This window comes from Pleuronectes platessa, chromosome 10 (assembly GCF_947347685.1).
Source record: "Pleuronectes platessa chromosome 10, fPlePla1.1, whole genome shotgun sequence".
Lineage (NCBI taxonomy): Eukaryota > Metazoa > Chordata > Actinopteri > Pleuronectiformes > Pleuronectidae > Pleuronectes > Pleuronectes platessa.
The window spans coordinates 14370772-14384654 of NC_070635.1; the positions used below are offsets into that span (position 1 = coordinate 14370772).

The 13883-nt window shown below is 41.1% G+C and overlaps 1 protein-coding gene across 1 annotated transcript; it reads left to right on the forward strand.

Annotated features, from left to right (window-relative positions):
- Nucleotides 1–589: 589 nt before the first annotated feature.
- si:dkeyp-84f3.5 (uncharacterized protein LOC334144 homolog) lies at nucleotides 590–9148 on the forward strand. Its single transcript, XM_053432732.1, has 2 exons — nucleotides 590–747; nucleotides 6519–9148. Exon 2 carries the CDS (start codon nucleotides 6687–6689, stop codon nucleotides 8583–8585), a length of 1899 nt encoding a protein of 632 aa, XP_053288707.1. The 5' UTR covers nucleotides 590–747; nucleotides 6519–6686; the 3' UTR covers nucleotides 8586–9148.
- The last annotated feature ends 4735 nt before the right edge of the window (nucleotides 9149–13883 follow it).

A 13883-nucleotide genomic window follows, 5' to 3' on the forward strand; every position in this document is an offset into this window, starting at 1 on the left:
TCAGGAGACTCTTCATGTTTTTATTCCTGTAATGTACTCCTGTGGGTAAATTCAATTCCTGAAATTATTTTGAAGGTTAAGTGAAATAACGTGCCATTTAGAGACTTGTGATTTTACAGTATTTTGCTGTCATTGAGAACTATTATAAAGTTGTGCCAGTAGTATTCAGGAAAACATTTGCGCTCACACTGTGGAATAATCTCCCTGAGGAGATCCATCGGGCTAACTCCTCTTTTTAATCTATCCTATCTATTCTATTCTAATCTATTCTATTATAAATAATAAGAACAAGAACAAGAACAAGAATAAATATTGTGCTAAAGTTTGTTGAGAAGGAAATCTATTTTTTATTTGAATCTTCATATTTTGTAATAGTTTTTTATTATTGTTATTAGTAATCTTCTTCTTCTTCTTCTTCTTCTTCTTCTTCTTCTTCTTCTTCTTCTTATTTAGTTGTTGTCGTTGTTATTATTGATTAATTAATAGTGTTACAGTTTATCAAGAAGGGGGGGGGGGGTATTTTAATCTTTTATTATTATTATTTGTATTATTATTATACATATCTTATTACGATACACTTGTGGAATAACGTACGCAGTGTGCGGCATGACGTCAGTGCCCTCCAGTTCGATACGCTCCTGTGGGACTGTCGCGGCCTGCAGAGCTGAACAAACGGTGGCCCTAGAGCGGATACTCCTTGGACCCTGCTCCGGAGCTCCACTCTCCGGAGATGTTGCACGATTCACGGTAAGTCGAGTCTCAGTTCACCGTCCCAGCTAACAGGCTAACACCTATATCTCCGGTTGTGTGAAAAACTAAGTTCTCCCTTAGCTGTGCAGCGTAAGCAGGCAGCTGCTAACGCTGTCTTTCGCCTGACCATAGTATTAGCCTTCAGCTTCACATTGTGTGCGTGGTGGGCTGCTCTCCCTTTACGCTTCTCTGCAGCCTTTGGGTCGTACAAAGAGGTTTCACTCCGATGTGTTATTTCAATTTGATTCAAACGTTAGCTTTAATTTAAGCTAATCCTATCTAGCTACAACGGTAGCCGACAGAAGATGCATGTTAGTGGTTCAGTCTCCCCCTGGCGGCGCGCATCTGCATATTAAACACACTTTTGACGAAAAATGTGAATTTCTTTTTAAATGACAACCTATCATTTTTGTTTTGGTCACAGAACTTTCTCTAAAACAAACGTTTTAGGAAGTAAACAAATCCTTCCCCATTTACTGTTCATTAGTTTGTCATTTGTTGAGCCATGTCTTTTATGAATGAGTGCTCTATTCTAGATAACGTTAAAGATAAAGTTTTTAGTATAGTAGTGGAGTGATGTATCCTTCAGCTTGATTTATGGTACACATCATGACTGCATTAATCCACCATTCAAATGGATTGCATCAAATTAATGAATCTTGATGTCTGGGGAAAACTCTGCACCAAGAAAATGCAACCATCGGTCACTGGGAAACTATCAATATGTTTGTATGTTAAATAATATCTGTGGGACAAAAGCGTGAGTCTTTAGCAGGGTTTAGACTTTATGTGCCCACAGAGGTCAAGATGCAGATTTCAGTACCCAAGAATTCAGTTTTACCTTACCATGTCATTAAAATGAACAAAGTCATAACCGAACAACTGATACTGGTTGTCATATGATATGAAAGTGCCAGCCACTGTTAGTAAAGTCATTTGCAGTTTGAGGTTCAGTCACTCAAAATGATGTGGTTTTTAATGCAGTGGGCTTAATTTCAATTTATCAAATATCTGTATCGGCTCTGGTGCTGCCCATTTGTTTGCATCAACCCTACTTTGCAAATGTTCACTGTTTTTGCATGTTTTCCTCACTATAATCTCTAATATTTCAAGCTGTGTTGTTAATGATGGCATTTTCTTTATGTTTTTTTTGTCATGGGACCATGATGGATATGTGAACAGTACATAATATTTTATCTTTTACACATACATGCTATGGGCCCAGTTGCACAAAGAAAGGCTTTACATTAGGGCTGCTCGATTAATCGAAATTTAATCGTGATTACGATTATTGGGTCAAACAATCTCCAAACTACTAGAATCGAGTTGAAACGATTATTTGGCATTTTTTTCGAAAGAGACGCGCATGCGCAATTCAGTCCTTCCCCCAAAGCATTCAGCGGAGCAGCTGACTGGCTCTCACTCTCAAGCAGCTGTAAAGAGAAGGTGAAGGAGGCGAGTTGTGTTTGTGGTGACTGGCGGTGAAAAAAACAGCGCGAGTGGAAAAGCAGGGAGGGCAGCAGCAGACCATGTAGCGGCCGATTATTTGGATCTGTGGTTCATCAGCCTAATCCTACTCACATTAGCATGTCCAATTTGAGATGACTCCAGATGACCATTAGCAGCAGCAAGCTACACAAGAGCTTGAGAAGATGTTTCCTCAATACTTACTGGACATAAAGTCCACTAACGCTCACTAAAACAATACTTTACCGTGCGAAACGGTACAATCAGCATTCATTCCTGGGTGAAATTACTTTCCAGTAGTCATGTGTATTTACTAGCTCCAGCTCCTGTTAACAATGATGGAAACCTGACTAATGCTGACAAGGATAGAAACCTGGCTACTGTGGCATGCTCCCTTTTTGACAGGATGCTAAGACGCGTGTCAATGAAGTCTTATTGCTTCCATTAGTAAAGCCTATCCATCTGTTTTAGCAGTGCCCTTACATCATTAAGCCAGAGTTAAGTGTGAGGAGACTAGTACAAGATAAAAGATGTTTATCGAGCTGGTTACACATACTCTGTGCCAAATGTTATGTTAACAGAGCCAGGGTCTATTTACTATTGGTTTATGTGTGGTTTATTTATTGAGGATATTATATTTATAATTTTTTATTCTATTCTAGTATGAAATTGTTTCACAATTATGACAATATCATTATCACAATAATTTCTGGGAGAATATATCATCCACATAAAATTATCTTGAAAGGCCTACCATAATATTTTCAATAATGCACCACGTTAGAGGTTTCCAAGCCCAGTTCACAGTTTCAGAATAATATGAGAATATAAGATTCTCAGCACAGAGGTGGATTAAATCTGATGTCGGCAGGTCCCTGCATGTGGACACAGTGGAGGACCTGATTAGAATAAGTCTTTAGGGAACTAACTTGGAGGAGGTTGATGCCAAGAAGGCTGAACAGATGAGGTTCAGTCATGGCAAAATAACTTAAAGGTCCAACTACAAGGGTTGGTCTTCAGAGGTGCCAGGCCCTCGTGGTCCTCAGGGGGATGTGCTCTAAAGGGAGGGGAAGGAGAGGCATTCTGTAAGACCAGTTCCATCTTTACTTGTTTTGTTGTGGTTGTTATTATCAGTAAAACAGTTAAGATGGGAAAAAACAGGAAAGTGTTGCATTGTGTGCTGTTGAAAGTAGGGATGCACGATGTGGATTTTTCCAGCCGATAACCGATTATTACATCTTTCACATGGCCGATACCGATAATGATTTCACGTTTCTTAAAAAGAAGTTCATAGCCTGTAGTTTATGCACACCTGAGGCTAAACAATTCTGAGTCAGTTCTGAGTGTTTACGTAAATTTTTTTAGTGAAGTACATTCCTTCAAAAGAATTTAAATTAAATATTTCGACATCTCAATTAAGACATGTCAATTGTTAAAAAAGTGATTCAGATAAAATACTGAGCTGCAAAGCTAGTCGCCAGCAACTTTAGGTTTAAGAGTTTATGTTTGCACCTGGTTAATTTAATAAAGATGCTGAAAAGCCCCAGTACCATCTCTGCTGTGTGTGGGAGAACCCGGTGGCAAGGTCTATTGCCACAGTGGTGCCCAATCTGAGGCCGCACAGAGCCATTGATGTGGGCGGGTAAGCTGAGATGAAGCTGGTACAGTTGGTGGAGGACTTTGCTGCTGTGTACCGGGACCAGGCAGCGGAGAGCAGACGGGGGCTGGAGGCTCTCTCCGGTCGAAAGGAAGACAGCGCTAATGGAGCGTCTGCTGGCACCGGTCGGGCAACATGTCAAAATAGCTGCTTTCCCTCATGCACTGAACTCTGTAGAACCACGGCACTCTCACCAGAGGAGCTGTATGTGTGACTGCAAAGGTCTAAATTAGAGCCCCCCTGTCTTCCTCTGGACTTTCCCCAGCCAGTCCCCTTGTAGTTCACAGAAAGTCCGGAGGACTCGATGTGAGAACACAGCATGAGATTCGCAACTAGAGCGAAATGAAGAAAAAAACATATTTGAATGAAAAAGTTGTGATATACACGTAGAAGACACCAACAAATATCTTTGGAGAGCTCTTGGTAGTGTAAATGGGCTGAAATCAAAATCACACGATCTCACCAGCAGAATCAACATTACATCCTTCCTCCTGTGCTAACATTTTTCCCGCCAGACATTATGACCAGGGAAAATTTAATATGTATGACTTGAATATATTTTCCTTGTAAAAGCACGGCAATTACTGCATAACAGAGACTCTTCAACAGGTGATGAGTCAGGGTGTCCTGTCCAGTGAAATCAGTGACACTGTTGCTGTCACAAGTTTATAACCTTTTTTTACATCATGGCATTCTTGGCGTCTAGCTGGTGAGCATGACAGTTTTAGCAGACCTGTGTTGATACTGATACTCCAGTTTCAGGTCACCAGTGGGTTTGCAATTCCAAAATTAATCGAGGTATCAGACTAGCATTATGGTTTACCATTAATAACCAAGACTGTGTGCAGCCCTTTTTGTCTTGCTCTGTATCCCACACGCTCCATTGGCAGCACCAGGAGAAATCATGCAGTATTGGTGGGCGATCAAAACAACATTTTTCCCGTTTTCCTGTCGGCCACTCTCAGTCCTGAAACCAGTGATTGACGGTGTTTTGGCACTTGATGCACACATGCAGGGAGCTTGCTAGTATCGTCAGATTCAATTATGGAAGAGCTGTGACCACTTGGGGTGGCATCTCACTTCACCACTCTTACTTCAAACAAACACAAATCTTGTGTTTGTTTGAAGACCAAATTATGTTGTTTTTACTTGGACTGCGTTTACACATGTCTGATGACAGTGTCTGTGTGTCAGTGCGCCAGGGAGGGAGGTAGATCTTACTCATTGAAGAAGGGTCATTACAAAATCACTGGTTAAACTGTAGCCGGTCAGAGACATCAGCTGAGTCTATGCGTGTGTCTGCATGTCAGCATGAGTGGGGGGAAAAAGGATAGTGATTGAATGTTATTATTATGATATGTATAATAATTAGGGATGGGCGTTCGATTAAATTGTCTTCGTCGATCGTCGGGAGAGTTAATGACAAATTTTCGATTAATCATTAATATTTTCAAGTTCAAAAATTCACTATTTATAAGCTACATTAAAATGCAGTGAAAAAAAAGCGTGTTTCCTCATTGAGATCTTTATTACAAGATGAACAAAATATGCGCTGCCGTAATCTTAAGCAGCGGAGCCGACAGCTAGAAGCCGGTGCTACTAAACACAACTGACCCTCGTTTTTTTTCCCTCCAAAATAAAATAATAATAATTAAAAAAAACATAATGTTAACAACAACTGAAAATATATAATACTTAGGTCTGGCAGGTTTTGCCAAATGTACCTCAAAACTATCAAACAAGGCACCGAGTCGAGAAAGCTTCATAAAAATGACCAATAACTCACATACAACTTCAGCAGCAGCCTACTGATTTGTGTTGAGAAAGATGAGCATGTTAACATGCTCTGGGGTCAGACACGAACGCAGCCTGGTGACCGTCAGTCCAGCCGCCGAAAAACCCGCTCTGAGGGGACTGACGTCGCCGTGATACACTGGTAGCTCCGTGCTAACTTGGCTAGCCTGGCCGCGGCTCCGGTGTTTGCCCTCCCCTCGTCCATGTCCGACAATGCAGGCTCCTCGTCTCCCCCAGCCTCTGGGATAGCTTCGCAGTGTTGGCAGTGAACCAAGTCATTTTTTAAACTCAAAATGGTCCCACGCAACACTTCGCCGTGACCTCTTCATGTTTACTTTGGAAATGTAACTACAAGGTAACTCGCAGCCAGTCGCAGGTAACTGAGTAGGACTGTGGCGTTTTTTTCAAACACTGCCCCCCGTGGTCAAATGTGTAATTAGCGAATTTCTCGATGAAAAAAGTATTTCATCGACGAAATTCTTAATGATCAATTAATCGATCGTCGATTAATTATGCCCATCCCTAATAATAATCGCCAGTTTTTGCATGTGTACTCTTTAGGGGTGCAACTAACGACTATTCTGATAGACTATTAATCATCAATTATTGAAAAGATTAATCGACTCTCTGGTAAGCTATGCTTTTGCAACGGACACCGCCATTGGTCCATGTTTGGCCGCTATTGCCATTGTCAGTTTTTAATTGGTCAACACAAGTCTTCTGACTGAGTAAAGGTTATTTGAAAGCAATGCAAAGTAGAACTGAATAGTCATTTGGCATATATTCTGATATGTATGAAGAACTTTGGCTTTGATGGTGTGATAATGATTTTTTTTAAATTTCCCCACAGGTGATGATACAACATGTAACCGTTGAGAAGAGAGGTCAACAAACAGCTCATGAGGACATCTCTGTTGAATCCATCTCAGTGTGGACATTATGATTCCCACATGGAAACCAATTTCGTTGGTGTCTGGATTGAGTTCTTCTCTAGACTTGCTGATTGAATGATATTGAAATGATGCCATCACCACTTGGACAAAATATCATGGAAAAGCAGAAATCTGGAGAATCAAGTACCTTTATCTGCACCGAGTGTGGTGATGGATTCAAGCAGTACTCAAATGTGCTGGCTCACATGACGGTTCATGGACCTTTGGAGGCATTTTCTTTTGATGGCTCTTCCAATGGATTTGAAGTCCCCCGAGAATATGTGCTACAAGAAAATGGTACCCTGACAGTTGTGAACGAGTTGGCACAGTCCCATTATTCCATGAAACCGGTATCTCCAGGAGTCCTGCCATCGCATTTGCCATTCCCTATTAAATCATTGTCTTCTACTTTAATTCCACAGCCGTCCCCTCACAGAGATGTGCTTAGACCAAGGCCCTCAGACTTGACCCTGGACAAGTCTCGTCAAGGCAACTACCGATGTGAAATATGTAGCAGATCATTCAACAGCCTGCAGAGTTTACATCGTCACCAACAGTATCGAAACACAGAGCGGGGTTATAAGTGCACTTTGTGCTGTAAGATCTTTGAAGGGAGACATGACCTTAAGAAACACCTCCAGGACCACGCCAATGAAAGCTTTCACTACTGCAGTCATTGTGGTAAGCGGTTCCTCAAAATGGATGCACTGAATGCTCATCAAAAAGAAAATCACTTCTCCCCCAATTCTACAAAATCTGAGAATAAGCTGGAAAAAAAGACTGATAAAGCATTTTCTTGTAAGAAGTGCATGCTGAATTTTTTCTGGATGACAGATTTTCAGACACATTCCCTCTACCATTGCAAAGGAAAAGAGCCTGATACCACCTTTGCATCTGAAGTTGAAAAGGAAGGGAAATCTAAAACCCTAGAGGATATACCACTTGAAAACTTCCACAGCAATGGCACATCTATTGATGTCGAGAATGGGGATCATAAAAACTTAATGTATGCTAAAAACTTAAGGGATGCTGGGGATAAGATTATTCCAGAATACTCGTTCACACCGTACAGATGTGGTTTATGTGGTGATCGTTTCCATAAGTTAACAGATCTAAAGGAGCATCATCTCACCCATCAGACTCAGGAAGAAATTGATCGGTTGAATCAAGAATCACAAAAAACTTCAACAAAAAAAATACAGTCTAAAGGCAGACGTAGAAAAGGAAGTAATCCCAATGGCAAGCTGCATCCTTGCAAGCATTGTCATCGTGTCTTTAATCATTCTAGTAGTTTATCTCGGCACATGAGATACCATAAGGGGACTATGCACACGTGTGTATTTTGTGGTAGACATTTTCCACAACGCTGTGATTTGAGAAGGCATGTGGTCATGTACCACAAAGCTGAACTAGAAAAGAAACCAGCTTTGAAACTCCTGTATACAACTCCACAAAATGGACCTCGACCCAAATCTCTTAAGGTTGAAACAAACCCAAGTTCTCCAGATGAGAAGACAAAGAGTTCTTCTGATAATGAGCAAAACACCTCTCCAGAGCAGCTCTCAAAAGAGAAACAATCAGGAAAAGCTGGGCGAGTTAACTACAAGTGTCAGGAATGTGGTAAGAGATTTGGGCTCCTATGTGTGTACCAGCGGCACTTGCGTTATCACAAAAAAGAACCTACCAAATGTCCAGCTCAATTCAAGGATTCTTCATCTCTTGAGCTTCACCTTCAAAATCACCCCAGAACTGGAGAAGGAGAGGATGTTGAACAAACGTCTCACTGTTATGGCACCAACAGGGACCCTGTCCAAGAAAAGAGAGATGCAGAGGACATTGAGGATGAGTGTATGGACAATACTCAAAATGATAAAGGAAATTCTTCCGAGGTTCTTTACGAGTGTACTGAGTGCACTGAGACATTCACATGCTTGGAGACATTTCTTCAACACCAGACCTCCCATGGCTCCGAAAACAATGGGTAAATACCATGTCAGACCCATTGGTCATTGTAATTTCCATCAGTCCAGTGCTCAGGAGCATTGGTACCTATAATGGTATCGGGGGGGAAAAAATATATATGGAACACTTTGTGACGGCTATTTTATTGAGCTAATTTTATACAGTTTCTCTGGCATGAGGAGAACAGTTCTGTTCATTGGTAAATTTGAAACCAATGGAAGCAGGAAGTACAGCTTGGGTGTGGAGCAAACCAAATAACTTGAATGAATCTCAAATTTATAAGATATGATCTACAACATATATGTCTGACATAGAAAACAACTTTAAACATTGTATCCATCCACAGGCAGTGATTGTAGATAATTTGAAAGTCCCACCAATTGTTCCTTAGCTAGTACATTGTTTTTATTGTATTTTTTAATTAGCTACCCATGTTGTCAATTGTATTGCTGCATTTTTGTATGTTGTTTACATATTGTTTGAGATTCTCTTTAATATATCGTGTCTTTGTATCTTCCTTTTTAGAGAATTGCATTTTCACTGAGTATATTATTAACCGTGCCAATAAAATTGAGCAGAGAAAAGACTGGGCTATCAGTGTTGCTACAAAATACATATTTTGTTCTTTCTATGTGTAGTTTAGGTATCCTATTTCCCATTTTTAAAGAATTGGTGTAGCTAGTGGTTTAACTTGGTATAGCATTTTAACGGCAACTGGATGGATAGGAATCCCTCAGTGGGTTAAAGGGTGCCATTGGTAGCAAAACGGCTGTTTCATTTAATCAGCTAGGTCTAGAAAGCTTATGCTTATATTGTTACTGTCACCAATTGTGAGTCAGAGATGTAGGCAATTATATTAGGTAGTCAGTTCTAGGTTGGTTGCCAAAGCTCTTAAGATTTTTGTGACACATGGCTACAGTTCACTATTCCTATGATTTACTTAACATTGATACTTGCAGGCCCCACTAATAAATTGTTAGGTGGGTCCTAGAGACATTTCAAAAAAGATTCTTCTGTGCAAGAGTGGAAGATCCCTGGGTTTTTCATTACATTTAGAACCAGAGAGAAGTTTAAGATTCCCTTTCCATGGCTTGCCAAAGAATGGGTCATCATGGGTAAATTTAGACCCATTAGACAGCGTCATTGGAAAGGTCCCCGTGGTAACCTATACCACAATTCAAGGCAGTGGCAGTTTGGCCAACTGAAGCTGCCAAGTTGGCAAACTACTGCAATAAGAAAGGGGGGACTTAGGATGTTAACACCTGGTCTGAGTGATCAGATGACAAGTGGTTAGCGCTAAGTACAGATTTGAATCCACCCAAATGTGCTGAGACTCAGTCACTCAAACCCCACTTGAAGGTAATGCGGGATGAGTATGGCCACGCATTGTGTCAATGCAAGAGCTTCCTGGGCCAAATATGAAGAACTATTTAGCTGATGTCCTCAGACTCACTACAGTTTCACCATGAATCAAATTTTAATGCTTCTCAACTTCTTTATTCTTGATTTGTTTGTGGCCACTGCCCCAATTTCAACACTGATCACCACGTCACGATTGAATCTTTTCTTAAATTGGTCCAATCTGTCCTCACAGCAGAGCTGTATATACGATTCATAGTAATATGGTGGTGACTTCCAAATATTGGAGGCCTGCAAGTCAAACATTAATTGCCTACTGCTTAGGTGAGATGATGCCTCGTGAACAATGCCGATACTTAACAATTACATCATTAAAATTCTCCCTCCTGAAGCACAACCCTGTAATCCCTATGACAACGCATGGTTCTCCACTGTAATGGTCTCTGGTATCCTTTTTTTCCTCGTTATCACTTTGCTATCCATTACAGCCCAGTTAGCATAATACCCCTCTACAGGGCAGGCTAGTATTGTTTTGTTTAACTCTCTTTCCCTTTTAGTGCTTGGCCCAACCCTTATAGACATCAGTATGTTTAATTGAGAACAAGAAAGCAATGACTTGCCATTGGTTTACATTATATAGCATGCAAGTTTTAAAATATCCCAAAGAGGTAGACCATACATCTGTTTGTTTGTTTTTAAAAGGGAGAGCCTTTTTTTCTATAGTTGGCCACCAGCACTGGCTTAAATAATCTTGGGTAAATATGACTAACTATCCTTCTTAATGAGCAAACATCAGATTTTGCAACCTTCATATGCTATCCTACCAATGTCAGTCTCAGATGCATCACTTGCAGTGGAAGCCCCTCAGTTCTAGGATAAAGATGGCAAGGAAATGTTGGTAACACTGGTGGGTGCATATTTATGAAGTAGAACATAAATATCACACTCGATAAACCTGCCATTGAGAAGAGGCTAAGACCAACTAATGTAAGAATGAGTGTTGTGTGATCAGTCTGAACAAGGCTAACCAAAGGCTTGTTCCAAGGCCCAGATCAAAATGCATTTAGCAGAGAGTTACAGGTAAGTTGCTCAGTATGCTGTGGGTAAGCAGTTACGATCTGAAAAAATGGCACCTACTCACATGCTGACTCGTACTATCCTATCCTGAAAGTTAAACTAAAATACCCCACTTACCAAGGCTGCCATCGTACGCCAATGACATAAATTTGTCTGCAACAGCGATTGAAGAATGGAACCGCAGTGTTGAGGGCTCATCGATACATGTTTTCGATCAATCACGAGTCTGTCAATAAACTGACAAAAATTCTAATTACTGACTAAATTTGCCCTTGAACATACATCAGTGTGATAAGAACTACCTAACTTTTTTGGGAAAATATTTGAATAAGGTATACTTTATAGCTTGGCACATGCCCCATTTACTATTCACTAACATGGAGGAGGTGGAGTATATGACCTATACTCCAGCTAGCTATCAGGGACAATTGGGATGATTTGGCTTCAGTGTTTGGGAGCTGTTGTGTCATACAATCTTATGTATAGTCCAGGGTTGACTCCTAACTATAGTGGGCCTGTGAACAGGTGATAACTTCAAATAGCAATAGCTTCAGATCTACCTCCATTATCTTAATTTGTATATTTTCAGACAATGCGCCTGAAATGACGCCCCTGACGGGCGGTTGCACAAGTCCCTCCGGATGCACTTGCTGCAGTTCCCTCATTGCTGTTGCAGCTGCTCTTGCACTGCATATGTGCTTATGTGCCTATAGCAGACAGACAGCTCTACCTCATCCAGAAATGGCTGAACTGTTCGTCCTCAGTGTTCAGTGTTCCCAAGTGAAGATTCAGTACCGTTCTGCTGAAGTTGCATGAGAGAATCCATTCAATGATTTTCTAGAGCATCCAGAGGGGATCCCATTGCTCACCAATTTAGCAAGACATTTAAGGGAATTGAACTTGCAATTCTGCTCTGGTGGGCAATTGTTCTGTGTGGGTATCCAAAAGGTCCAACCTATTATTAATTATGGAGTTATTTTGTACTAGGCTGTAAGAACTGGATAAGAGTTCACAGAATATGTCAAGTCATTTTTCAACTCTTGCCCGTGGGTGGATCATCAAAATCGGTATAAAATTGGTGCCTTATTATATGAAAGTTTCTCACCAGGCACATACGCTAAAGAGGTTTCTGGGGCCTTGGAGCACGACCACTCATGCCCCTCTCCCCCCATTGCACATGGGGTTAAGTCATTTTAATAAGTCGTTGTACGTCATGTGGCAATACCACATATGGCCACTATGCTATAGTGGGCTCGCACACTTATGCTGTTCCCAGGAACTTGCTCTTACTACACCACACTAAAATTGTATGCCAGCTAATCACTGACCCACAACCAGCAGCTGTTCAATGACTTCCAACCCACTTTGTATTCTTGGGCAACATATTAGAGAATCATGTTGTTTTGAAGTTCTGGACTTGAGTCTGAAACACAGTGGTAGATGGTATTTTCTAGTCTAATCAACCACTCAAAGTGTTTTACACTATAACCCCTGGCCACACACACAACCATACATTCATACAGCGCTATAATATAAACTATACTGTACCATATGCTGCACTTGATCTATCACACACAATTCACACACAATTCACACACTGACGGTATAGCTCAAGGCCAGGCATGACTGGAGGAGACAGGGATCAAACTATCCAACTTCCTGATAGTGGACAACCCCCTCAGCCTGCTACCCTGCTTTGATCTTCCATTTGATCCATTACAACATCTCCATCTATGACCCAATCTATGAAAGTAGGTTTCTTATCTTGTTCATAATTGTTGTAAGCACTTATGTCTCAGGTAATGGTTGGACTTGCTCTTCAATCTAGTTTGCTTAAGGCCATGTAGAGGCCATTTCTTCCAAGTATTGATGACATCCAGGAATTGCTCAGAGCAGCTACATTTTGAGTTATTTAATTGCCTGTTGCCGAGGTTTCAGGTATCACAGGAGCAGCAGTACATTGCACTGGGTGAGGCTGGCTAACATTAAAAAAATTGGGAAAGATTTGTGTGTTTTTTTTATATTCCATCTCAGTATTTTACAGCCAGTCTGGGGATTGGAACATTCAATCTTTGACCCATGAGTATGCTGACAAAGAGCTTGAGCTTTAACTGAGGAATGTAAGATATTGCTATCAATTGGGGTGCAGACAAGGTCAGGTTCCAGTTTGTAAAAGGGATCTTAATGTCAGGGCTTGGTTTTGAAAATGCCGCATTAACTAAATATGTAAAACTAAAGGTGTCTTAAAGAAGCATTTAGGGGGCAAACCCCCATAATAAAGAGACCAAGTGGGTGTTGCAGAGGATCCAGAGAATTATTAGCTGCACCAAATTCGAAAAAAGAAGCTATTATTTTTGTTGGGGGGGGGTAATGGTGAAAAAGGTGAAACGAATCAATTATCAAAATGTTATAGTTCAGTTATACAAACTGGGTGACCTTAGATCAGTTACTTTGTTTTTGTACTTTATGAGGTAGCAGCCAAGTAATTCAGATGGATTCATACATTAATGGTTAGAGGAAGTAAATTAATGGTCTCACAATATCAAACATTTACTGCAGTTCCTTTTCATACCACAAATGGTTCTTCCCCCTCAGTCTAGGGGGTTATGGAGCAGTATACAAGGGGCTGGCGCCATTTTGAGGCAAGTCCTGCACACAAAATGGTTGTGTGGCACTTGTTAACCCCTTAAGGACCGACCACGTCTGACTTGGTGCCCCAATAACTGATGATACTGATGCAACATCCATAGTGTGGTACTGAGCCTGCACATTGGAGCCCCGAATTCCCACTGAGGACTTCATGGCTCAGCACAACCACTGTCTGCAGAGGTAAGCTGCAGGCAGCACCGGGGCAGCTGCACCAGCAGAGAGGGAACCGCGGCACC